General features: G+C 44.4%; 1 protein-coding gene across 4 annotated transcripts; it reads right to left on the bottom strand.

Moving 5' to 3' along the window:
* Positions 1-156: 156 nt before the first annotated feature.
* On the bottom strand, positions 157-17,546 carry ttc16 (tetratricopeptide repeat domain 16). 4 transcript variants are annotated; one of them, XR_015086977.1, is made up of 20 exons: positions 17,342-17,546; positions 11,528-11,642; positions 10,690-10,832; positions 10,523-10,598; positions 10,291-10,393; positions 9,901-10,046; positions 9,626-9,749; positions 9,105-9,185; positions 8,848-9,023; positions 8,033-8,294; positions 7,237-7,591; positions 6,129-6,232; positions 5,911-6,037; positions 4,988-5,201; positions 4,328-4,483; positions 4,069-4,239; positions 3,592-3,768; positions 2,222-2,366; positions 1,515-1,704; positions 157-1,329 (listed from the first exon to the last, which is right to left on the bottom strand). XR_015086977.1 is itself a non-coding variant. In XM_086032034.1 (19 exons), the coding sequence occupies exons 2-19, from the start codon at positions 11,639-11,641 to the stop codon at positions 1,577-1,579; spliced, it is 2,802 nt and encodes a 933-aa protein (XP_085888160.1). In that variant the 5' UTR covers position 11,642; positions 17,342-17,391; the 3' UTR covers positions 157-1,576. The 4 variants fall into 4 exon arrangements, 3 of the variants coding, with proteins under 3 accessions (XP_085888160.1, XP_085888159.1, XP_085888161.1); XM_086032034.1 differs by having other exon boundaries at positions 157-1,704; positions 17,342-17,391; XM_086032033.1 differs by lacking the exon at positions 9,626-9,749 and having other exon boundaries at positions 157-1,704; positions 9,912-10,046; positions 17,342-17,545.
* Between the last annotated feature and the right edge of the window lie 10,326 nt (positions 17,547-27,872).

The raw sequence follows: 27,872 nt of genomic DNA, 5'->3' as shown, positions 1-27,872 counted from the left end.
AGCCAGCCTGTAACACGCTGACAATGTAATGCTGTGTAACATGCTGCCACCTACACTGGTGTAACAGGCACTAAGCGTAATCCCCCTGACGCGTTTCGTTGTTAGCTGTAAGAGAAAGGGAGTGTGAACATGAACAGTCAATTAGAGAGACAGAAGTGTACATTTTGTTGTGTTTATTATCAACAATGTCTGTCCATGCGTCCCGGCGCGTCATACAAAGAGGTATCCGTTATATTTATATCAAAGACAGGAAGTTAAACACGTCTGAATACATTTCAAGTGTCAGGAATCTCAGCTCCTCTGTCCACCATCTTCTTCTGTTTTTCCACCCTCTTCTTTTGTTTTCGGGACCTGACAGACTAAATGTCAGGCGGTCGTGCTAACGTGAAAATAGGTTTGTTATTTTTTTTGTGTTTTTTTTTTCTTTTTTTCCGATGACTAATAAATACGCCGACGTGCACATTTCACTCACTGTCACCGTTAAATAATATTTAATAACTGAATGGAAGATTGTCATGTTCAGAGAGATGCACACCGTTCGCTTTCAGGCTGCGGGAGGAGCTGCAGCTTCGTCTTCATCATCATCATCATCATGGTTCTGCTTCAAGTTTAAAGGCTCAGAGAGATGCACATCGTTCGCTTTCAGGCTGCGGGGGGAGCTTCGTCTTCATCATCATCATGGTTCCGCTTCAAGTTTAAAGGCTCATTTAAGGTGTGAAGACACGTGGGCGAGAAAGGGAGAGACGATGGTGTAAAGACAGCGAGCAAGTGAATGATGATGAGAAAAGAAGAGAGAGTAATTGAAGAATAATGGGAAGAGGAAGAAAGAATATTGGCAAAAGTGAAGAGGCGAGAGAATGATGAAAGAGAGCGATGCGCAGGAGAAGCACGGTGGGTAAAAGGGTGAGAGAGGTAAGGAGGAAGGGAATAAGAGGAGAACAGTTGATAGGAAAGCGAGAGGGAAGGCTCAAGGGGCAAAAGAAAAAGAAAAAAAGAAAGTGGCGCAGTAAGGACGACAGGCAAGAGAGGGTGAGTGGTAAAAGGGCGAAAGTGCGAGAGGAAGAAACGAGGTGAAAAAGAGAGAGAGAGAGAGGTTGGCGGGATCAAGAGGAGGGACAGAGCCAGAGAGCAAAAGAGAGAGGGATGATGAAGGAGAGAGAGTGAGAGAGAGCAAGCGAAGGATGCTGAGAAAGAAAGGAGGAAGGATGATGGGGAGAGGGACAAAGTGTGATAGATGGATGCTGGGGAAAAGACAGCGTGGAAAAGTTAGAGACACAAAGAGAGAGAGAGAAAGGGAGAAAGAGAGCAAGATGGCATATGTGAAGCATGCTGGAGGAAAAAAAGAGAATAAGAGAGGTAGGGGGCGAGCGAGGGGATGATGTGAAAAGACAACAGTGCAGAATGCTGGGATCAACCAAAAATCGAGTGTGAGGAAGCCTGACAGCTGGCAAGCTTTGAAACCTTTCGTGTGTTGACGTTGTCTTTTGAGAATGTAAACGTTGCACTCGAGCTACCTGATGAACCAAATCCACGTGCACGAGCGGGAAGTGGGTGGAAGGCAGTGGGGTTGGGAGTTCTAGGATGTGGGCGCTCGCAGGGACCGGCAAGAGTGGCAGCAGGCCTTGCTGTAGTACCAGTGACTGCACAGGTTCACCTTGAGAGCCAGCAGGCAGTTGGTGGTGGGCCGGTCCTGGCAGCTTTCATCTGAACACCGACAGACACAAACAAGTCATATTTCAACACAAAAAGGGAGGGCGGGACTCACACATGCATGTACAGTACAGTATTCGGTAATACTTTGCAGTATTCTGCAAAGAACGACCGATATTATTACGACCTATTGGTGAGTAATTACTTGGGCTGTGCGTCTCTCCGATTCGGTACGTGCCATGAAACATGGGGTGCGATACGATTCAGGGAGGGTTCATTTTAAAAGAGAGTGATTCGATTAGGTTTGATTTAGTGGGATTACGGTTCGAATCGTTATGATATGGAGCGGCTCAGTTCAAGAGGGCGTGATGCAATGAGATTCTTGTCATTGTGCAATATGAATGAACTTGTACTGTAAACATCTCCGTCATATATTTTATGAATATCTGGATATGCAGAATACGGTATAAATCAAGCTACCACTGTATATAAGGCAGTAGAGGCAGCAGCTCTGCCTCAACCCGAGCCAGGAAAGTCCCGGCAAAGAGCAAGAACATTCCGGCGGACTGACCCGGTGGCTCAGTGGGACACGGCTGGAGACTGCACGTCTGCTTGGACACGGGCTTGGTGAGTGGGTCGCAGCCTCGCACCAGCTCGCGGTCCTGATAACACTTGACGTCGCGCATCCTCACGCCCACGCCGCATGTCTTGGTGCACTGGGCACACCCAGGTTACGTGTTACAAGCATGTTATGACACACACGTGTGTGCATTACTTTGCATGCAAATTATCCGCGGTTGAAACACACACACATTATACAGAAATTACACATGCTAAATATACCTTACACACATGACAGTACAAATAGTACATATGTTTGACCAATATCACGTTATCTGCATGTTTTATCAGGTTACAGACATTGCACAGAGGTTACACACTTTAGACACACACTCAACATATGCTACAAACACTACATGCCTAACAGGCATGTTACGAGCACCTTACAAACATTACATCCACATCGCCTTACAGATATTGCAAACGTGACATCCACATCACATGAGATATGTTACACACGGACACATTATACACGTGTTACATATGTTAAACACATGGGCAATACATGTCAGACAGGCAGGTTAAAAACATGTTACAAAAATGACATCACATCACATTGCATTAGAGACACTATGCGTCAAAAATACATTACGATGACAGACATTACACACACATTGAGATAAACGCATACCTCACACGTTTTACGAAGTTACAAAACATGTGATAGCCGTATAACGCGTTACATGCATGTTTCCACTTTACTAACATTATACATATGCGTATGAACAACACGTGCCACATATTTGTGTCACACAGGCATCTTACAAAGATGACATACAAATCATATGATACAGACATCACACATTACACTAAAAACATACCACCCACATGTCAAACCAATGTTACAAAGACATGGTAGCCATTTCACATGTTACATATATGTTTCACACATTGTAGACATTACACACTGGCAACACATGTGATAAACACATGGTACATACAGATAACACAGATGTAACAAACACACTGTCGCCAAGTCACACGTGTAATATCGTTACCGTGTCATTGTAACGGGAGCAACATGTGGTGTATGTGTTTCGCATGTGTGTCAAATTTTTAATTGAAAAGTGATTAGCGCTTGTGTAATGTGTGACATATATGTTCCATGCATTCAGAATGTGTGTACGCGCGTGCAACACACGCGTTACGTCTGCAATGCGTTGCGCCAGCCTGCCTCATGGGTGCACCCGTTACAAATGTGACAGGTTACACGTGCGATGCATGTAAGACGCATAGACATGACATTAACCTCACAGCACGCAGGCGACACGTTACAGTCATCACATGCTACACGCATACACCTGGTGCAGATCACCTTACCTCGGACCAGGGTGTGGTGTACCACTTGAAGCAAGGCCGCTCGAAGCAGGTGCTCTCATGTTCGGGCCTCTCTTCGGCGCCGCACACCTCCTCGTCAAAGACCAGGAACTTGCCGCCGCTGATGCCCACGCACTGGACGATCCGCCGCTTGACGCCACGGCCACACGTGGTATTGCACTGCGCACAGTGCACACGTATTACATGCCAACTTCACACATTGCAGACCTTACACAAAGCTTACATGCCAGTTTTCCATGTTAGTGACAGGTTACACTCGTTACATTACATGCATTGCATTATACACAGTTTACAAACACATTACACAGTGGTTTCATACATGTTTCATGCATGTTACATGCATGTAAAAGGAATTACGCACAGGCTTGACACAAAACAGACTTTACATACAAGTTGTACAAACATTATACAAGCGTTATGCGCAGGTTTCACATGCGTTCAACTCTCAACAAGGCTCACCTTGTCCCAGTCCTGATTGAGCCAGTGGGCGGGGCAATCCCTCTCCCCACAGGGCTGCACAGCAAGCGGCTTCTCGTCGCCGGGGCACTGGTCCTCGGCCACCACCCGGCCATCGGGGGCCTTGCAATACACGTGGCGCACCATCCTCCCATGTGGGCACGGTCCCGAGCACTACGGCACAAGAAGGCGCAAAACAGAACGTCTCGTGATGGCGTGGCTTTTGGTTCACTATCTTGTGTTGCTTGTGACTTCCACTCACAGGCCCCCACTCAGACACGGTCCAGTGGCGTTCGCAGGGCGGACCCGTGCAGTTCTTGATGCCGAGCGGTTTGGTCATGGGGTCGCACGGACGGCTTTCGTCGGAGCAGCGGACATCCCTGGTCACCTGATCTCTTCGGCCACACTTGGCAGAACACTGTGTTAGCACGTTATCATGTTAGCAAAACTAGCCTTGTTAGCGTCTTTCTTAGGGCTGATAATGCCTTGCATTATGGTTAAACTGCAAATGAAGACACTGAAACATACATACAGAGAGAAAGATAGTACAGGAAAGACAGGTTATGTTAGTATAGCTGCACTTGCTGACGATTAGCTTTGGGTTGACATGTTTTGTAAATTCCCTAAATTCATTTTGAGGCCACCAAAACATATGGTTTCTAATACAGTTCAAATAGCTTACAAACCTTAAAGGAGCCTAGGTACAACAAAGAAACAATAACATGTTAGCACGTTAGGTTTTCTCGGCTTGCTAGCATTTAGCATCGGGTTGAGCTTTCTTGTACATGCCCGACATACATTTCCAACTCTCATGGAGGTCACAGATTCGATTTGAGCATTTTCTATTCTTATCATCCATTTTAATCTTTAAAACTCATGAACATTGTGAACAGTACACGAGACAATGTTGAAGGCGTCGTACCTCCGTCCATTCGGCAACTTCCCACTGCGGGCCACAGGCGGGGCTCTTGCAGGGCCGCCTCTCCATGGGTCTCTCCAGGTCGGCCACGGTGCATAGGTCACTATAGACGGAGCTGTCCAAGCCGGGTGACAGCATCTTCCAACATCGGACCTGTCGGAACTGGAAGCCCTCACCACAGGTCCGCGAGCACTCGCTCCAGCTGCTGGCCTCCCACCTGAAGGGCACCCCAAGAAGCATCCGCTCACATTACGGCCACTGCCCTTTTTGGGGGTCCACGTACACTCCTCCCAAAAAGTTTGGGATATTGGGCTTTTGGGTGAAAATTTCATGGTTCAGTCGTGGGTCCCTGTTTTGTTCCAGCGCTGTCTCTAATTCTGTTGTGGTGCCTGGCTTTTTCAATACTTTAATCTCTTATGCTATTTGGTTCTGTTGTGGTACTAGGTCCTACTGCAGTACCAGGTTCTCTTGTAGGACCTGGCTCATTAGTTCTGTTTTAGTTTCTGTTCGGATTTTAGTATGTGGCTCTGTTGGCCGTGTTGTAGTCCAATGTTTTGTTGTGTTACCTACTTCTGGTGTATTGCCTGGGCCAATTGTAGTGCCTGGTTCTGTTATAGTAGCCGGTTGTGTTGCGTTATCTGGTTCTGTTACTGGTCCATTAACGGACACCTGTTTGCAGTTCAGCTCCTTGTTAGAGGCAAAGCAAGGCAAGGCAAGGCAGTTTCATTTCTATAGCACATTTCATACACAAGGCAACTCAATGTGCTTCAACAAGCAAAGACACAACGCCCACAAGCAATTACAAAACGCAAAGGACTGAAACATTGAACAAGTTCTCATGCAGAGGTTATAGTGCATTTTATAGAGCAGGTTGATCTAGAAACTTGATTTGAAAGTCTATCATCAACCTTTTGTCAGTAGCGTACCTGGGCTGACACTCCCGCCCAATGCAGAAGTCGTGGACCGGTTCTGGTCGGGTCAGCGCATCACAGTACATGTCGTGCACCTCCACGCCATCATAGCGGATGCACGTGACAAAGGACCTGGACACGCCTGGAAGAGATCGGCAGTAATAGCTGAAAGTGTATCGAGAATTTACTGGTCCAGATTTGCCTAAACGCAGCAGTCCGGGATGGGAAGGTACCAATGGAGCAGGTCATGCTGCAGGGCTCCTGGGAGGAAAGCTTCCAGCGGTACATGTCGGCCGGACTCAGCTTCAGGTTCTTCTGGTAAAGCCTCGGATTCCCCCTGTGGAATGAAACATCGATAAGACAAGCTACATGTCTACGTATTTTACATCCCACTTGTATGGACACAGAACCCAAGGATGCCTCTCTGTAAAATAAAATGTAAAGCACCCCGTTTCTAGTATTGCCTGGTTCTATGTCAATATCAGGTTCTGTTTGTTACCTGGTTCTGTTTCAATACCTTGTTCTGTTGCAGCAACAGGTCCTGTTGTTGTACCTTGCTTTGTTCCATTCCCTAGTTCTGTTGTAGTACCTAGTTCTATGGTGGTTAGCCGGTTCTGTTGAAATACCTGTCTGTGTTTCGACTTGGCTTTGTTTCAACATTGGGTTCAGTTTTAGTACCTGGTTCTATTGCAGTACTAGGTTCTGTTGGGTTAATTGCATCTGTTCCAGTACCTGGTTGTGTTGGGATACCTGGTTTGGTTGTTGTACCTGGTTCTGCTTCCGTATTCCGTCCTATTTCAGTCCCTGATTCTGTTGTAGTATATGATCCTAATCTGCTACCTAGTTGATTGGTTTGTGTTACCAGGTTCTGTTTATTAACTTGTGTGACCTGGTTCTGTTGGCTCTGTTGTAGTACCTGGTTTTTGTTGGTTGTGTTGTAGTACCTGGTCCCATGGGTTGTGTTGTAGTACTTAGATCGGTTGGTTTAGTTATGTTACCTGGTTCTTTTGTAGAACCTGGTTCGGTTGGTTGTGTTGTGTTGTTTCTATTCATTCTGTTGTGTTACCTGTTTATGCCCAATGTGTAGTGGAACCTGGCTGTGTTTGTTATCTGTAGTACCCAGTTTTGTTGGCTTTGTTGTATTACCCGATTCTCTTGTGTTACCCAGTTCTGTTGTAGTAGTTGGTCTGATGGCAGTACCTGATTCGATTGGTTGAAATACCCGTTTCTGTTTTAATACCTGGTACTATTGTAGTGCCTGGTTTTGTTGGTTTGATTGTGTTACCTGGTTCTGTCTGTCATGAGACCCGACTCTTGTGTGACCTAGTTCTGTTGCATCACCTGGTCCTGTTGGAGCGGCCGCCGGCCCTGCCCACGGAGTGCAGCGTCTTGTTGTGGTAAAAGACATCTGCGCTGCTGTCGTTGCGTTTACGTCCGAGCGTGAACTGCAGGGTCCGGTTTCGTCCAAGCAGTCCGTCGGCCTCTAGGCCTCCGGGGTCTGCCTCGGCTGAGAACAAGTCGTCTCCTTCCGTCTCCAGCAGCTGATTGGTGGAAATATTGATGAGCAGCTCATCTGGACCCACACGTCCTTCCAGTAGAACCCTCCAGATGAGGTTGGGAGCGTCTGCCTCATGGTCCAGGGTCACATCGGCGGGTATCGGGTTGGCAGTGCTTCCCATGTGGCTGCTGTTGCCCTCTAGTGGGACAGGATGGAAAGCGTTAGAGAGACAATATGTGAGATGTGAGGGTGATGCCCACAAGAAGCTGCCCGCCCCATCAGCCACGCCTCCTGGTGGGGCAGCATGGTGTAATGGTCCTCATGTGAATTTTTTATCTGCTGCTGATACTCTTTGTGTGCGAGCGACATCAATAATGCAACACTGCACGAGTACCATCCTCACATGCGCGCACACACCCCCACACGCCCCCCACATGCATATATAGTGCTTTGCAGCTATCTTGACACAGGACACATTCCCTCGTGTCCCTTTGGACACAACAGATTTTTGAGTTCCTTAATGGAAAAAGGATAAACGAAGAGCTTCAAGGAGACACGAAGGACATTAAAATTACACACAAAAGGGAGAAACGGACAAAGGGATAAAAAACGCCCGTGTGTGTGCGTGCGTGTGTATACCTGTGTAGTGTGTGTCCGTGTCACAGTGTATGTGTGCGGTCTCCTCGTAGACTTCGTTGGTCTCCTGCTGCGCGCCACCCTCCATACGCCCCCCGGCGGGCGTCTGTTGATAGCGGCTGGCGTTGGGCGCCGGCAGGGGGCCAGTCTCCACCGAGCTGTCAGCACCCGTGTAGATGGGCGGCGGCGGCACAGGTGGCAGGGAGTCTCTCAGGACTGTGTACTCATACGTGATGTACGGCGTGCGGCCGTTCTGATTCCACACCTTAAAGGACACATCAAGGCTTGAAACCTTCCTTTTAAACATTAAGGCTTGTAAGACCCAACCGCCCTTCTTGAAGCCCTACTTTTAATCAGAAATTGTGGCTTGAAACCCTAATTGGAAACCCTGTTTTGAAAACACAACCCTCGCTTGAAATTCTAACCCTGTCTTTAAACACTGGTGTTTGAAACCCTAACCCAAGCTTCAAACTCTACTTTTAAATCCTAAATCCTAATCCTAATTTGAAACCCTTATCCAGGAGAGAAACACTAATTAAAAATCCCATGCTTGAAGGCCTCGACCTTGGTTTGAAATCTTAATTTGAAAGTCGAAACAATGCTTTTTAAAGCACCATAGCTCAGGCTTTAAACGCACCATTGAAATGGTTTCAAATGGTGCGATTTGAAATTTCCTAACCCACCCTAATCTGAAACCTTAAACCTATTATTTTGAAGCCCTAAGCCAGGTTTGAAACACCAACTTTGTATGCAAACCATAATTTAAAATCCTAACTCTTATTTGGAAACCCGAATCCCTGAAAAGCCGCGTTGGGTACCAGGATGTTGACCGGCTGGTCCAGGGGCCCTTTGGCAACGATGTACTCAATGCCCGTTTCGTAGATGTCCATGGGGCGTCGGTACTTGAAGACAGTGCCAGCCACGTGGAAGTTCTGAGGGCTGTCCACTTTGTAGGCGCCGTTAAAGAAGAAGTTCCCCGCTTGGTCAGTCACAGCTGCAAGGAGGAAGCACGTTTGGCTTGTTCTTTTGCTTTTTTTGTCTGAGAAAATGGACTTTCTGTCAGCCAATCACTGACCGAGAACGTCGGCTGACTTTTTCCTTTCGATGACCTGGATGTCCCATGACCCTTCAGGGATTTGTGTGATGAAGGCGTAGCCTGCAAACCAGGAGAAAAGAGACTGACCTTAGCGGCCTAGGTGGCAGCAAGAAACTGGACAGCAGTGGGATCGAGTTGGTCGAGTGATCAAGTCAGGCAGCGGTGAGGATCGGGTGGCAGCAGTGCGGATCGGGCGTTGGTCGGGACGAGCAGCAATGAAGACTGCGGTGGCGGAGATCAGGCGGTGGCAGTGGTGGTGTGGTGCTAGCAAGCGGACGGTGGCGTCAGTGGTGACCAGCCAGTGGTGGCGAGCCGACGGCGGTGGAGAGCCAGTGGCGTGGCAAGCCGATCGTGTTGGCGAGAGGGAAGCCATGGTGAGCAAGCACTGACGGTGAGGAAACGGCGATGCGGCGTGCTGAGCGGACAGCAGTGGCGAGCAGGCAGTGGGGGCAAGTGGGTGCCGTGGCAACCGTGTGGCAGTGTGAACCGGTGGCACTCACCGAGCGTAGTGGCCCCGCGGCGGAAGTTTCCGGTGACCCTGCTGCAGCTGCTGCCATCGCCCTGGCACACTCCACATTTGTCCAACGTGTTGGATGAGAAGAGAACACCATCGCACCCGATTGGCTGGGAAACATCAAAGAAAAATAATGATGTCAGCATTTTTCAACATCGGTCTGTTAAATAGAAATATACCAAACGTGCACATTAGCCTGCTTTAGAACCATAACCTAGGCTTGAAACCCTATGTTGAAATCGTGGCCGACCGTGGACTCACCTCACACTTACCGTCCACGCAGACACCGCGGTAGCTGCTGTATTTGCAGGACGTGCCATCACGCGCCGCCACCATCAGCTGACGCTGGCCGTCGGCAGTAGTGCAGTGGAGGTCGCACGGGTTGCTGGAGATGTGCACGTAGTCGTCTACACACAGCGCAGCGCTAACGTCAATGCCAAAATTACCGCTAATGTTTTTGTCACCTCTAATGTCAATGCTAACATCGGTGCTAACCTCAACACTAATGTTCGCGCTAACAGACACAGACACTAATCCTGATCTGAAACCCTAAACTATGCTTGAAACCCTAACTTAAAACTCTAACCCAAGTTTGAACACCTAACTGTGGCTTCCCACCCTAACGCATAAGTAAGACTAAATGTGTGGTACCCGGATAGAGAGGTTTCCACTGGTAGCTGTGGCCACTGTAGAGCTGCGAGTTGAAGGACCAGCACTGCTCCTCCCGGAAGCTTCGACCACTGGCCGGACAGTCCTGCATGGCGCAAACAACAAACTTGGTGGTCTGCGTCTGTCTGTATGTTTCCAGAGGTACGCGTGAGTGCCAGTGTGTGTGCGTGTGTGTATGTGTGTGTGTGTGGGGGGGGGGGGGGGGGCGACTGACTTGTGTGTTGCACAGGTGGTACCGCTTGGAAGTTCCTGAGCATGTCATGTTGTCCTTGAACGCAGCAACTTTCTTTCTTTGGACACGAAGGACACACGTAAACAACATCAACAAGAGAACTCAGGTGTTGCCTTCGCAGACCGTCAGAAACGGTAGTCTGTAGTGACCTCTGTTTGAGGCAGTGTCTCTCCTGTGACTTCACGCCTCCGCCGCAGGTGCGCGTGCACGCCGTCCACTTAGCCCACTCGCCCCACCAGAACGCCGTCACCTGGAGCTCCTCCAGGCTGTTGGAGGCCACACTGCCTTCCTCCTGCACACACACATGCACACGCACACGCATACACGGAGTTATGGATCAAAAAGGGATGAAAAAAGTGAAAATTAAGATGGGTGGTTTGGATAGTATTTCCAAGAGGTCAAGTATAATTTTTGAAAGGTCCATGAACATTTGGGGCCTGAAACTTAATCTTGATTGAAACCTTTATAGTTCCAGGAAATAAAAGTACCAAGAATCACAAGTTCCTGGAACTTGGCGGAAGAAAGGAAATTTTGAATGAATATGATCTGTTTAGACCATGGGAACTATTGTCTCAATTTAGTTCCTGGGGTAATTTACCAGACCCAAAAAGAAGAACCTGCTGCCTGAGTGAGCATGTTAGCCAATCAGAAGTCAGCGAAAGGGCATTGTTGTGAACATCCCCAAAAGTGCTGAGGCCGCACTTTCCAAACATTCCCCATGTGCAGCAGCAGCAATCAAACTGAGCAATGTGAGCATGCTGCTGGAATGTGAGTGTGTGGGGGTGTGTGGGTGTGTGTGTGTGTGTGTGTGTGTGTGGCGGGGGGGGGGGACAACCCTTGTGGTATACGTGCTTAAGACAAACAAAAGGAGGCACAAAAGGAAATGCAAGGAGAGAAAAAGAGACAGAAAAAGGAACACCCAAAAGTAGACGGGAAAGGGAGACAAAAGGGTGCCCCTCCTGGGCTTGTCTTGTGCGGGTATTTGACCTGCAGCGGAGAGGTGGCCGTGGTAGCGAGGCGTCCTACGGACATCGTCAGCATGAGGACGGCCAGCAGGACCACGCCGGTCTCACCAAACGCCTCCAAGGAGCGCACACGCATCCTAGTGGACAAAATACAAAACGGCGTGATGGCAACACCAACTGAAGTCGTTACATCATGGCATTGCTAGCTAATCCTACTGTTAGCATCACAGAAACGTGACATAATATTGTTGTTAGCATGACATCTAAATAAATTAACATTTGAAAAGAAAGCTAACGTTCTGATGACAGCATGTGATAATTGTTTGTCTATTGTTCCTACTATGACAGCAACACAAGCTAAAGTTGTTAGCATGCCGGGTACATGAGCAAAGGTTATTGACTGATGGTGAAATGAAGTTCACAGGGTGAATGGACTTCCAAAGCAAACAAGCATAGGTTAGATTAATTGGACTTCTAATCAATTAATGAATGATTGACAAGCTAAGCAGCTCGTAACAAGTTGATGATTATCTCGTTGGACAACAACAAAGCGAAAGTGTATTCTGCTTCTGTTTACACTTGCGCAACAAACTGAGCCAAAGTGGAAGCAGCTAGTGAGTGAAATAATTCAATTTTATACATCAAATTATGTGGATTGTTTCACTTTTTGTATGTCAGATTAATTAGTTCGTTTTTATACTTCCAATAGGCTACATGTATTGTTGTATTGTGTAAACATTTTCCACGCATCCTATAAAAGGATTGATTAATTATTATGTCAGCAATGTGAATTGCTTTTTTTTTTTACTTACAAATAAATAGATTAAATCAGTTAGCATAATCAAATCACAGGGTAATGTTATTAGCATGGTGGCAACATGACTAATGTTGCCGTTAGCCTGATTAATGTTTCCGTTAGCAGGACAACAACATGAGCTAATCTCAGTATGCAACATAATTAAGATATTGTTGCTAACATGAACATATACAACCTAAAGTTGTTAGCATGACAGGAACATAAGCGAAGGTTGTTGACACTGATGATGGTAAAAATGAAGTTGACATGGGGTGAATGGACTTCTAAAGCAAACAAACATATGTCGGGTTGATGGGACTTCTCATTAAATGATGAATGATTAATAAGATAACCAGTACATAATTAGTTGATGTTGAGCTCATGGCATTACAAGACAGTGGAAAATAAAAGTGAATTCTGCTTCCGTTCACACTTGCGCAACAAACTGAGCCAAAGTGGAAGCAGCTAGTCAGTGAATTAATTCATTTTTATACATCAAATTAAGTGGATTAAATCAGTTAGTATAACAAAAAATCGAGCTACTGTTGTTAGCAAGGCCGCAACATACAACATACGCTAGCGTTGTTGTTAGCATGATGACAAAGCAAATCAAAGAACAAGTTGGCATTAGCAAGATGACTATGTGAGCTAATGTTGTTTTTAGCGTGGCGGCAACACGTGTTAATGTGATGCCTATGTGAGCTAATGTTTTGTTAGTGTGACGTAAAGGTTAGTTAATGTTATTGTTGGCCAAACGTCAACGCGAGCTCATGTTATTGTTAACATGACGCTTTACGCCTTTCTTCATCTATCTACTGTATATACGTGTTGACATGCACACGCACGCTGGTGAGACAAACACTCTCACACCCATGCACATGTTCTCACAGGCACACACATTCACTACACTCTCACACACAGACCCTCTCACTCACACACATGCACACACACACACCCACACCCACACACACTCAGTCAAACACAACTAATCACACACACAGTCAGTCAATCACGCACACACATTCTCTCAGGCACACAAATACACTCTCTCACACAGAGACCCTCTCACACACATACACTGATGAATGCACGCATGCACACGCACACCCGCACACACACAAAGACTAAAGACTAAAGTAAACAGTCTTGACGGCCCCCAGGGGCCCTTGCTGTCTTGTTATTGTAACACTGGCAGTCTCTGCGCATGTATGCACACACACACACACCCCCACACACACCCACACACACCCACACACACACATATGCACACGCACACGGACACACACACACCCACGCACACACATATGCACACACACACACAGACACACCCCGACACACACACACACACACACATCCTCAGCTGCATTCACACGCGCGTAAGCATGTTGCGCCAGCTAACAAGCTAACTGGAACCGAATGTCCACCAGTGTCACAAAAACAGGTCACAGCAATGCAAACTAATATTAGTGTGATGGCAACACAAGCTAATCTTGCAGTTAGTGTGGTGCTAACAAGAACTGAAGTTGTTGTTGTTATTGTTAGCATTGTAGCAAAACGAGCTAATATTTTTGTTAGCATGGTTACAACGCAGGCTAATGATGCTCGTAACCTCTCAAAGAACCAATGGAAGAATTTCTGATGGATCTATGACACAGCCTGAGAAAGAGTTTCTGATAAAACCTTGGTGGAAGCTCAAAACGAACGAAACCCATGAAAGAACCTCTAAAATATCTGGTGAAACCTTTAATTAAACCAATGGTAGAACTTGTAATGAAACCTTAAGTAGAACCAATGAAAGAACAAAAATTTACAAATAGCTCTATACAAAAAAACCTGTTACAAAATCTCTCGTGAAATTTGAAGTTGGACTCACAAAACTCTTCTAAAATAACTTCTGATTAAACATGGAATTGCCATGGAATTTAGAGTAGAACCTATGAACGTACTGCAAAAAAAATCTATGGCGCAACCTGCACCACAATATGTTGGAAAAAAAAAATCATCTGGACTGTAGCATCAGTTATGAAACAACCTATACACTGTAAAAAAAATGTCATCAATTGTGTTACTGTAACTTAAGTGTGTTTCAACACATCATTAAATGTTTTCAATTGTTAACATATATTCATATGTTCAAAGGTAAAAATCTCTTTTAAGTGAGTTGCCAAAACAAAGGGTAAAAACGTCAACTTGACCTGTTTAGTTTAACAGTAGAAGCCGGACCTTGTTAACACACAACCATAACATATAGTTACATTGAAAGTTACATTTGTTATATATTGAATATTATGTGGCCTTTAGAGAGTAATCAAATACTTTTATAAAACTTTTGTCATCCTACATTTTAAGAAACACTAGTGAGGAACCTATAATCTTGAACAAGGGTGGCGACTTGGCGGAAGAACACTGAACATAGAGCTTTGTGATGTACTATGGCAGTGTAGTCGCGGGCTGTTTAAGAGAAAAGTAAGTACAGAACTCTGGTAGAAGATGACAACATTTACGCGAATATTAGTCGAGTGGAAGAAGAATGGCAAAATAAATAATCACTCCAGTGCAACCGCGTTTCTCTGTGGTTCTCTCTTTTGGCTACCAGTTTGGCAATGGACTCGCCGGGCTCTACCCGCGAACATATCGCTATCCGGAAGCGACGCCGCCGGCGCTCGAGTGACGTCTGCCCTGTGCACCCCCGACGGTCAGCGACCGAAGCAGGAGCAGGTGAGTATAAATAATTATTTCTTCCTATTTTGTACTTCTCCATAATCCGTTTCCAATGTGGCAATATAACGAAGTGAGGCTACAGGCAACGCTTCCATCATATTGGGGGTGAAAAACCTCTGTTAGTGTTGTGGCTATATTAGCATCTGACTCGCTAACAAGAACAGCTATTTTTTCGTTTAAAACAGAGTATTTCTATCGCTGTACCATGAGTTACACGCAAATAAATATCTGTTTTTGTTGTTAGGTAAAAGCAGGAGTCTTCAATCCTGTTCCTTGAGGGCCGGTGTCCTGCCTGCTTTCCATCTCTCCCTGCTACAGATATTCACCAAAGGTCTGCAGAAGCTGGATAATGATCCTGATCATTTGAATCAGGTGTGTGTTGCCGCAGGGACGGATGGAAATCAGGTAGGACACCGGCCCTCAGGGAACAGGATTGAAGACCCCTGGGTAAAAGGGACAATGCTCCTCGTTATTTCATCCCACCGTGTGTGATGGGGGCATTGAAAGACAGTTTATACAATAGGACATATGTCAAACCTGGACAGAAAAAAAGAACTCCATCCATACCTGTCAACGTATACGTTTTCCCCGTATTTTATATGTTTTTTGATCATTTCAAATTGTGTACGCCGTATAACAATTTTTGTATGGGAAAAAAAAAAATTAAAAACTTGTTTTTTGTTGGTCTCGTCTTGCCTATTTCAGCTCTAATCCGGAGCGTCCGTTAGCGATTTCGACTGTAAACTTCGGCCGACTGACCCCTAGAATTTGAGGTACTTAATTTCTGTTTATTTTAATCTAATATTTTATAATTTTGTATTTTTTCTATTTTCAATATTGTGTATATTTTTCCAATTGTACTTATAAATACAATTTGTATTTGAAAAAAGTTTTGTTTTAAATAAAAATGTGATCTAATGTGAAATTGCATATATCCTGTTTGTACATGCAGAGGTATTGTCAACACACTTTGTTTTAACTTAAGCGGTTACATTTATTTTTCGCCATAAACACGTATGTTCTCCTAACATATAGCTGCAAGTAGTGCAAATAGAAAAAGTAGAATTTTGTGTCCTAGTGACAAACCTCTGTCATTTTACTTAACTCAAGGGCATTAGTTCAACAATTATTCAACATAAGTTACTACGTCGTCAGAGGCCAAAATGCTGTGTTCTCCTAACAAAAGGTTGTTTGTTAAAAAGCATTTCAACTTAGTCGGATGTGTTTAACAAAACATACACACTGGCATTAATATGAAGAAGTAACACCAGTTTGCACAACACGTGTTCAGTGGCAAGAAGTCATACTGTTATGTTGTAACAATTTGTATTTATGAGTAATTTACAATGTATAACATTGTTGTTTCATTTGATTAAACATAGACTGGTATGTGTGAAGACTGGTATGTGCGCATCATTGCGAATTCTCAACAAAGACTTTTATGTTGAACGACCTCATTTTTTATTACAGTGTACAATTTCTAATAGAGCTGAGTAGAACCTATAAAAGAACCTAAAAAAAAAACTAAAATCCCTTGTGTCTGACATACTTCAGTATTTAACCTATGGTAGAAGTTGTGCTGGACCCTATGATAGAACCCATGGAAGAACCTATAAACCTGTAAAAACCTCTGGTGGAACCTCGAAAAGAACTTAAGGTAGAACCTGTCATAAAACCTCATGTACACCTTCTGATGAACAACAGAGAGTAAGAACGACAAAAGAACCTTTTGTAGAACGATTGACGGACATTCTGGTAGAACCTTAGAAAACCTAGGGTAGAACCTCCAATAGAAACTTCTAACCCATAAAAGAGCCTTTAATACAAGTTCTGGCGGACTCTCTAAAATATGTCAAACATGCTACAGTACAGAACTACAATGTGCTACCTATAGACGTTCTGATTGACTCAACAGGAGAACCCTTAAAAGAAACTGTAGTACAACCATTTAAAAGGACTTTTGGTCGAACCTGCCATAAAACCTCTTGTACAACTTCTGATAAATTTGATAAACCAATGAAAGACCAATGAAAGAACCTCAAATAAAATGTCTGCTTCAAACTCTAAAGAACCTGTGGCAGAACCCTTGATACAACATATGAAAAAATCTCTAATAAAAAACAGGAACGCCAATTCCCCGCGCATGAAACACACACACAAATTACTATTGTGTGGGTTTGTTTCGGTCTGGTGCAACACACTCGTGCACGCACACATGCACTCTCACGCAAACACGCACACACATAAACTCATCTTCATGGCTCTGGTGTGCCCCATAAACACACACACAGCAGGTTTCACATACTGACACACACTCACCTCCCCCGCTGCAGTCCAAGGGCGTCTGACGTTGTGTTGAGGATGCCGCTCAGTGTGTGTGTATGTGTGTTGCGTGTGTACATGTGTGTATGTGCGCGTCGGCGGTGTTGTGTTGTGCGTGGCTGCCGCCGAGTGAGGAGACGCGAGTGAGGGAGCAAGAAAGCGTGGAAGGGAGGGAGGGAAGAGGGAGGTAAGGTGTGCGCTCCCTGCATCCCTCTTCCTCCTCCTCTTCCTCCTGAGTCAGCAGCCAGTTCTGTTTTTTTTTTCTTTTTTTTTGGGGGGGGGGGTGGTTAAGGGGGTAATTGGAACTTCTAAACGGCACCCGAAGTCTGTGGCTAGCCGTGGATGTGCACTTCACACCTCCCCGCTTCCTCCCTCGGCAAGTCCCAGACTTCCCACAATGCTACTCTGCACCCCTGGCCCAGACGGAGCTGAAACGGGCCCATGGCCAAGAACAACAAAAACGTGAGTGGACGCCGCCTGGCTCTTAAGGCCCGATATGGCATTTGCGGGCCACACTCACAGTGTGCTAGGAGGCAGCATTTCACACCGTGGACATTCACCAAACAGGAGCTTATTGTCACCCAAACGGCCCTCAAAATTACTGCATCAGAGACAAATATAGGCATTTATGTTCCTTTTCTTTCTTCTTTTTTTCCAAAAAGGAGAATATATTAAAGAATATCTCATAAAAACCTTTGGCAGTACTTTTAAGGAATTTTACAAAGGTTCCAACATAGGATCGACTCGAATACAGCTCTAAAATGTCTGGTAGAACCTTGAAAAAAAGCTGTCATCTCATAACGGTATAAACTATTGAAGAATCTCTACTAAAAACTGAAATCAAAACTATGGTAGAACGTGATACAAAACCTCCTGTGGATCTGCTCTTGGAACTTCCATTACAAGATATGATGGCTCTTATGGATGAACCCTAGGATGAACCTCAAATAAAATGTCTGGTGCAACCTCTGATAGACCCTGTGATAAAACTTCTGGGGAAATTTATGAAAGTACGTTTAATAAAACCCCGGGTGAGGCCACTAACAAATCTGGTGATAAAATCTACTATAAATCCTGTGGAATTTAAGCACAATTGTGCCCAATGAATACTAAGGAAAAAAACTTTAATAAAATATCTGGTGGCATGCACCTCTAGTCGAACCTTTCAAGGTTTTGCTAAAAAAAATGTCTGGTGGAACCTCTAGTAGAACATATGGTAGAACTTCTCATGGACTTGAGAGAACCCATAAAATAACCTCCAAGCAAACTTCCTTTGGTACTGCTAGTAGAACCCATGGAAGAAACTGTAGTAAAACGTCTGGTCGAATCTCAAGTAGAACCTACAAACCTGTTGCAAAATCGTTGGTAGGATTTGTAGCTTAACGTATGAAATAATCTCTTATAAAATATCTGATGGAAACTCAGGTTGAAATTCTAGGAATCTATGGTTGTGCCTATGAAAGAACCTGTAGTAAAATGTCTGGTGGAACCTCTACAGAACCTGCGATAAAACCTGCCACAAAAACTCTCATAGAACTTGTTGGAATGGAAACAACATTACCTTGTCTTGTCTGATGGAAGCGCTAGTAGAACATTTGAAAGAACCTCTAATAACATACCAGGTGGAACCTCTAACATTACCTATAGTAGAAATTTTGATAGATTGTATGGGAGAATTTATTAAAGGACCACTGCTAAAATGTTCGGTGGAAAAGCTAACAGAATCGGTGGTGGAAATTCTGATGGACCCTACAGGTGAACTTGTGAATAAAATTATGAACTAACCTCTAATCGAACCTATGGTAGAACTTCTGAAAGCCTCATAAACTATAATATCATGTCCGGTGACTCAGAGTAGGACATATGAAAGAACCTCAATGCTGCATGCTATTAGGCGGCTATGTGACGTGAGTACATGCGCTCACGTGTATTCCCCCGAGATTAACCTTAAAACAAGATGTTCTTTCACCACAAAAACGTTGGAGAAGATTAAAAAAATGCATTCACGTGAGCAGGGAGTGTGAAAGTTGTTTTACTTCCAGGTGAATTTCATCTCTTCAGATTGATGGCGGTGGTCTGCGGACCACCGTGTCTGCCCACCATGTCGTCTTCCTCCCATCATGGCGTCTTCCTATCCTGTTACTCGTCTACTCCTTCCCCCCACCACCATTTCCTTCTCCTTTTCCTGCTGTTATTCCTCCCCGCTCCCTTCATGCTCTGCTGTCTGCGTCGCTGTTTCCACAGCTGCTTCTGTTGCTCTGCACGCCTCACCAAGCCTTGTCATGCATCTGCGTGCTCCTGAATGTCCTTAAAATCCCAGACCAGGCCGAGCTCACATTCCGTACCATGTCACCATGTCAGAAAGCGGAATACAAATGTCACCAAAATGTCAGTAACATGCCACTAGAATGCAACCAGATTGCCACCATTATACGCCTAACATGCTGCCTAACTACAACAGCATGCCAATGCCAGGTAACAGAATGCCACTAACATGTCAACAGAATGTCACTGACATGCTTCCAGAATGCCACACGTATGCCACTCGACCAGAACGCCACCATCATGTCCTGGCCTATGCCACATAAACACGACAACATTGCCACCATCACGTTGCAAGAATGTCACTAACATACCACCAAGATGCCAGAATCATGTTGCCAACATGCCACATGCATACCACTAGGATGCCACTACAATGTCACCAACAGGTCACCATCATGTCTCTAATATACTCACAGAACACCACCATCATGTCGCTAACATGCAAATGGAATAGCGACAGGATCTCAAAACAATGCCATCATCACACCACTACCGTTACATCAGAATGGCATCATCGTGTCCTTACATGACCCTGACCGGGGGCGGAGCCAGAACGTGGCTAATGGGTGGGCCTGGAAAAATCAGGATGGGCCTGAATATTTCTCTCACTGAGCACAATCCTCCTGTCCCGACACATCGTACATTCAAATAAAATGACAAACTGAATAATATGAAGTTCAGATCTTCCTTAGACAACCACAATTATGCCATTCTTAATATTCAATCAAATAAAATAAAAAAAAACACAACAAAATGCAAATTAAAAAAGAATTTAATAATTTAAATATATATTTATTTTTCATGAATCTCACTGGGTGGGCAGTCGGTCATGGCTCCGCCCCTGACCCTGTCACAATGTCCTTGTCACACATTTCAAAAGTGGTTTGTTTGTTGGCACATGAGAAGGATGCCAAAGAGTGTGTGAGGGTGATGGCATTTAAAAGAGAACCGCAGGATCACAAAACAACAGAAACACTCAGATGTCCCAGCAAGGCCTCACTGAGGAGCGTGAGAAAATACACATGTTGAAACACCCATGGAAAATACAGAACTACAGAACATCTGACAGTTTTGCTGGAACTTTTTCACCATGCTCTTACCGGACATCTTACAGAACCTATGCTAAAACATCGGATATAACTTATAATAAAAGATCTGATAGAACCTGCACCAGACCATCTTTAAACTTGAACTTCTTCCTGAACCTCTGATAGAACATCTTACAGAACAGCCGGTAGAACGTGTACTAATAACTGTGATAAAACATCTGATAGAACCTCTGAAATAAAATCTTCTAGTACATATGGTAAATATGTCAAATGGGCTTTCACGTGCATGGTGCTTTTCTACCTACAAGGTACTCAGAGTCTAACAGAACAGGAACTACAACATCTTATAGAGTCTATGGTAACGTGTGATAGAACTCATTCATCGAAAACATTATATAATGCAACCTCAATGAGGGCGGCACGGTGGTCCACTGGTTAGCACGTCCGCTTCACAGTGCAGAGGTTGTGGATTCCAATCCGGCCCTAGCCTTCCTGTGTAGAGTTTGCATGTCATCCCTGTGCCTGCGTGGGTTTTCTCCGGGTATTCCGGTTTTCTCCCACATTCCAAAAACATGCAAAATAGGTTGATTGGATGTTCTAAATTGCCCCTAGGTGTGATTGAGAGTGCGAATTTTTGTTTGTGTGCCCTGCGATTGGCTGGCAACCCATTCAGGATGTACCCAGCCTACTGCCCGAAGACAGCTGGGATAGTCTCCAACACGCCTGCGACCGTCGTGATGATAAGCAATTTGGATAATGGATGGACAACCTCCAAGAGAACATTGGAAGGAACGTTTCACAGCGCATCTACAGAACCTCTGTTACAACTTCAATTAGAATCTCAGATAGAACATCTTCCAGGACTGCTGGGAGAACTTCTTTTTCCAAACTCGGATAAAACTGCTTTTGTTTGTTTATTTTTTATTTAGCGTCATGCACAATTAAAGGTGGCCTGCCCACATGGGTTTATAAGACACAAAAATAAACAGTAGGCAGACATTCACAAGTATATCAAACAAAGAGACATATAATTGTTGGCAGAACCTCTTCTAGAACCTCTGATAGAATATCATAAAACACTTCTGGTAGAACATCTAGAACCTCTATAGGTATAAAACTTTCAGTAGAACTTCTGAAACCTCTGCTTGAACATCTTTAAGCACTACTGTTAGAACCTTAAGTACGTCTCATGTTACTGCTGGTAGATTTTCTGTAAACTCTGTCTGAGCATTTTAAAGAAGTGCTGGCAGTACTTCTTTGAAACTGATAGCAAGTCCTATAGACAGCTGATAGAACTTTGACCACATCTTATAAAACTGATGCTCTACAGACATTATATCAGCTGGTAGAACGTTACAAAACTGCTGGTAGAACCTTTTCTAGAACATCTTTGTAGGACTTCTTCTGAAGCCTCTACTAAAATATCATACAAAACTGCTGGAAGAACGTCTTCCCTTTTAAGATTTCTATCTTAGGGAACTATTGGTAGAACATAAACCTTTGCTAGACCACCATAAGCGAGTGCTACTAAAACTTATTTTAGAACCGCAGAAAGAAAATCTTATCGAATTGCTTTTGGAACAACTTCTGGAACCTCTGTTTGCTTAAAAATGTACTTCTTCCATATCTTATGGTTTTGCACATTTTACAGAGTGCTGGTAGAAGCTCTGCGGTAGAACCTGGCTCGAACAGAAGCATTGGGACCTATTGTGCGAAGAAGGCCCGGTGGGGGTTGAAAGGTGTCTGCTGTGCATTGGGGAATGAGGAGGAAGCTTAGTGTTTTCTCAGATGCGTCCAGGAAGTCTGCGCTACGTTCCGTTCCCACAGCATGTTTAGACTGCCTGGTCCGGAGGTGACGAGAGGAGCCTGCTCACATTTCAACGCGTCCTGGCAGACGTGAGCACTTCTTTTCATTTCTCTGCCAAAACACAAAGTTAGCGTGAAGGGTGACGGGCAGGCTCCTCCTAAAACGGGACCCGGTTGGAGGCTCCCGCTTCTCCCAGAAGACAACGTCACCCTGTTCACTGCATAGCACACTAATGCTAAAATGCAGAATAGAATGACTTTTTACAAGCTGATGGTGATGCTGCCTGTTCTCCCACTTTCACATTCTAGAACTTCTTGATGCCCTTGGCACTTTCCTTCAAGTAGTGAGGGTTCACCCGAGGTTGAGAGGGTTGAGGGTCCGCTCATTCCATTTGATGAAGTTTCTCCACGTTCATGTTCCCAGCATGATAGGACACACTTGTTTTCTAATACAACATTTACATGACACCCTGAATGGAACGGTAAACCTATGAAATAACCATTTATAAAATGGTTGGGGGAACGCCTAATAAAAACTCTGGTGAAACCTCAACTGGAACTGGGCCTTGCAACTGGAGCACTTCTAATGGAACCTAGGGAATACCGTATGAAAGAACCCTCTTGAAGGAACTTTGCATATCACTGATGGTAGAACCTACTATGAAACCTCTGGTAAAATGTACAATTGAATCTACAGCAGAACCTATAACAGAACCCCCAACAAAATGTCTGGTGGAACATCTGATTGCATCTATAGTAGAACTTCTGAAAGAACAGATAATAAAATAAAATGTCTGCTGGGACATCTAACGTAACTTATGGTATAGAGTAACGTGCTAGAAAACTGTAATGGAACATAGATGAGAACCTACAAAAGAATCTCCAATAAAATTTCTGATGAAACACCAAATGCCACCTACAGAATTTATGGTAGAGGCTCTCATATAACCTCAAACGAAAGCTCTGGGAAAACCTCAAAATGATGCAACCTATGAAATAACCCCTATAAAACCGCTAATAAGATATGTGGTAATACCTCTAGTTGAATTGATAGTTGAGAATGCCATAAAAATATCTCGTAGAAGCCACAATGGATCCAATGGCAAAACCTCCAATACAATGCCTTGTAGAACATCTAATGGAGCATATGACAGGACCATGGATAAAACCTGTCGTAGAACCTATGATGGAACCGATGGAAGAAATGGATCATATGATAGAGGCATCTATAAAAACTCAGGTAGAACTTCTAATGGAATCTATGAAACAACCTCGAATAAAAAATGCAACTGAATTTCTAGTCGGATTTATGGTGGAGCCCTTAGTACATCCTATGAAATAAACCTCTACTAAAAGATCAGTTAGAACTTCTGATAGAGTTTAGAGTACAGACAGTTAAATAGCCTCTAGCAGAACCTGCTAGAAAACCTATTGTGAAACCTCTAGTGGAATTGATGGTAGACCCTGCTATAAAAACCTTTGTAAAACTTCAGATCTAGTAAAATATTATTTAGAACCTCTGATGGAATAGAACTTGTGGTGAAACTTCTAATGGAACACTGAGTTGCAATGGAGCCTATATGGAATATATGGGAGAACCTACAAAAGAACTTGTGAGTGTGTGTTCTTCAAAGTGATTAATCACCTGTATGCGCCCCTCTCAATTTCACACACACACTCGCATGCATAGGCAGGCGCGCGCACACACACACATTATGTACTTACAATGTTGTTGTGACTCCCAAGTGTGTGTTTTGTGTCTCCATTCAGCGGTGAGCGTTGGGCGTGTGCAGCCAGTGACATGACAGGAAACTCTGTGACGTGGGAAGGAAGATTCCGGCTGAAGCTTTGGGGTTTGAGGGAGGACGTGCTCATTTTCCAAAGAATGTCCAAGCAGGTGTGACAGCTGGGGGAGGACGACAACTGTCACCGTCATAGGAGCAAATGCATGCAGAAAATAACAGGCTTTCACACATGCGCGCACGCACACATACACTCAAACACAACACGGGCACATACACACAAGCTTGCACATACTCACACGGACGCAACACAGGCATACATACACACACACAAAAACATGCACGAAAAGAAAAAACAAAAAATGCACAAAAGGGCACATGGAATCTCTTAAAGGAGTCAATGCAAACTTTTTTTCAAGAATATGTTCTATGCAAGCCTGCTAGTTGAAACAGGGCATTCTGATAAATATTGCGTTTGTGGAAAAAGTGTTAATCCACTCATTTTTAGCCATCTCTGGGGGCGGCCATTTTGTCTTCTGTCGACTGAAAATGACATCACAACTGCTTAACAACCAATCACGGCTCAGATTCAGAAAACAGGTCAGCTGTCATTGGTCGTTGTGAGCAGTTGTGATATCATTTTTAGTCATCAGAAGACAAAATGGCCACCCCCAGAGATGGCTAAAACAAATGCATATTGCTGCTTAACTTATATTCCACAAACGCAAAAATAAGTTCAACTAATGGGCCTGCTGGGAACATATTCTTGAAAAAAATATGTTTGGGTTGACTTCCGCTCTAAGGCCCACTGAGCAGCAAACAATTCCAATTGTTTTCAAATGCAACGAATGCTGCGTTCACGTCAGAGTTTGTCAGGGTTCGTCCAATGTCACAAATGTTTGCAGAATGTTCTGCAGTTTGCTAAAGGTTTTAGTGATTTTTCTTGTTGCAAGGGACTTTTGAACAAGGGAATTTTGAAGAAAATGTTGTCAACAGTCGGAAATGTTCGGACCTCTGTGGGAAAGGGGCTCAAGAAAGAACTTTAAATGAAACCTCTGGTGGAAGAAGAAGCTATGGTAGAACCTGTGAAACAGCCATTTTTAGAACTTCTAATAGAACCTACAATATACTTAGAACCTTAAATAAAATGTCAGCTGGAAGAGCACTTGATTGAACCTACAAGAGAACCTAATTCATGAACCTCTAGTCTAATGAACCATCAAATGGAATCTTTAAAAGAACCTACAGTAGTCCCTGTTTAATTCCTCTGCTAGAACATTTAATGGAACCTGTGAAAGAACCTTTGAAGAATCTCAGGTGGAACCTCTCCCAGAACTTGCTGAAATTGAACCATCTACAAAGAACCTCAAATAAAACTGTTGGAACTTTTTATAGACGCTACAGTAGAACCTAGAAAGAACCTCTAATACAACCTCTGGTGGCACCTCTCTACAACCTGAGGATCTTGTTTAGCTTCAGTATTAGAACCCAACCCTCCAGAGCAGCCACATGGAGTGTGCAGGTATATCTAACAGTAGCGTAGGTAACAGGGTTGGTGGCTTTTGTGAACCCACGGGCCCTCTTGTGGTCAAACTTTTTTTTAAATGTATTGATGCCGTGGTCAACTGGTTAGCATGTTCGCCTCACAGTGAAGAGGTCGTAGGTTTGAATCCGGCCTCGGCCTCCCTGTTTGGAGTTTGCATGTTCTCCCCGTGCCTGCATGGGTTTTCTACCGGTACTCCGGTTTCCTCCCACATTCCAAAAACATGCACAATAGGTTAATTGGACAGTCTAAATTGCCCATTGTGTGATTGTGAGTGTGAATATTTGTCTGTCTGTGTGTGCCCTGCGATTGGCTGGCAACCAGTTCAGGGTGTACCCCGCCTACTGCCCAATGACTGCTGGGATAGGCTCGAGCACACCTGCGACTCTTGTGAAGATAAGCAGTATAGATAATGGATGGATGGATGTTGCTGCGGTTGACCCAGTTAGCATGGAGTGTAATGTCAGACTGTGTCATTGCCTTGTGTTGGGGGGATATGAGTGACCCCCCCACACCCCCACCCACACACATACCCTCACACACACATTCGAACTGATCCATGTATCTATTGAATGTGATCCATGTATCTATTGAATGTGATTGACTCTGCCGTTCAGACGGTGACCGTTATTTTTCTGGGAAAAAAAGCAAGGTACAGGACATTTGCAATAAAAAAGATGCTAAAAGTGGAAGTCAACCCAAACATATATTTTTTTCCAGAATATGTTCTATGCAGGCCCACTAGTTGAAATACGGCATTCTGATTAATAATAATGTGTTTGTGGAAGTTAAGCAGCAAAAGGCATATTTTATTCTATTTATGCATTTGTTTCATGTGTTTATGACATTCCTACTGGGAGTTATACAGTTTTGTCCGTTTTTTTTCTTAGGGGGAGCACAATTTGGGGTTTTGGCTTTGTTTTTTGTTTTTATGGTATTGCAATTTCACCCATTCCTAATGTGTGAGCAAAATTTTGTGAGTTCTGAAGCATGCAAGGGGTCAGTAGTGTAGATGACTTAGGGTTGCTCATGGTCTATTCTTGGCTTACTTTTACCTTACTTTTTGGGCTTTTTTGTCCTCTATTCGCGTGTGCAATGTCAGTCCCCTTTGACCTCAAAACCACTGATACCTAATGACGTGTCCAGTGAGTGTTTTTGTACCACTGGATGGAACAGAAGTTTTTTTTTTCTTCCCCAAAGTGTCTGCTATAAATCAGCCACCTCACAGGAAGTGACGAAAAAAAAAAGAAAGTCTCTGTCAAAGTCTGTAGACAGTTGGCCCGGCGTTCGGCCCGTCTCGTCCTGCTTGACGTAAAACATCCCGGCGCGTCCATAAAGCTTCCACGGAGCGACACGCCGCCATTCATCATCATCATGGCGGCCGTTCGTCTGTCTGTCTGTCAGCGAGACGCACGACAAAAAGATGGACGACGCAGACCCAGACGCTTTTTCCAGGGACGCGTGTTGGCCGCCAGGGGGAAAGAAGCCGTTCAACATCTGGAACGGGATACGCACCCGGGCATCGCTTCTGATGGATTCGTCTACGAGATCGAGTTTGACATCTTTACTAAAAAAGAAAACAACATAAACAACCATGTGGAGAATTCGAAACTGCATGTAGAAATTATTGTTGATTTTGCTCCAGCGTACCACCTGCACCTTCTCTGATACAAATATCCATCATCCATTATCCAAACTGCTTTTCTTTCGAGGGACGCGGGCGAGCCTATGTTAAAACAAAATAAATATTATCTTATTTTCTGTGCACACATTACTTACATTATGTTTTATATAAACATGTACACTGTATACATAAACGTTTAAAATATTATTCAGTAATTTGTTTTCTTGTTCTCCTCGTGCCTGCGTGGGTTTTCTCCGGGCACTCCGGTTTCCTCCCACATTCCAAAAACATGCATGGTAAGTTGATTGGATACTCTAAATTGGCCCTAGGTGTGATTGTGAGTGCGGATGTTTGTCTCTGTGTGCCCTGCGATTGGCTGGCAACCAGTTCAGGGTGTCCCCCGCCTACTGCCCAAAGACAGCTGGGATAGGCTCCAGCA

This window comes from Filicampus tigris, chromosome 5 (genome assembly GCF_054856515.1).
Source record: "Filicampus tigris isolate MCC_2025a chromosome 5, RoL_Ftig_1.0, whole genome shotgun sequence".
NCBI classification, from domain to species: Eukaryota; Metazoa; Chordata; class Actinopteri; order Syngnathiformes; family Syngnathidae; genus Filicampus; species Filicampus tigris.
Note: the sequence above shows the minus strand (reverse complement) of the source record. Positions and strands in the feature narration are given on the sequence as shown.

Coding starts and splice junctions, on each gene's coding strand:
- ttc16 (XM_086032034.1), bottom strand. CDS start 11,641: ATGCGTGTGCGCTCCTTGGAGGCGTTTGGTGAGACCGGCGTGGTCCTG. Junction 4,484..4,987: donor AAGTTGCCGAATGGACGGAG/GTACGACGCCTT, acceptor GTGCTAACACAG/TGTTCTGCCAAGTGTGGCCG. Junction 1,705..2,221: donor GTGTCCCACTGAGCCACCGG/GTCAGTCCGCCG, acceptor GTCGGTGTTCAG/ATGAAAGCTGCCAGGACCGG.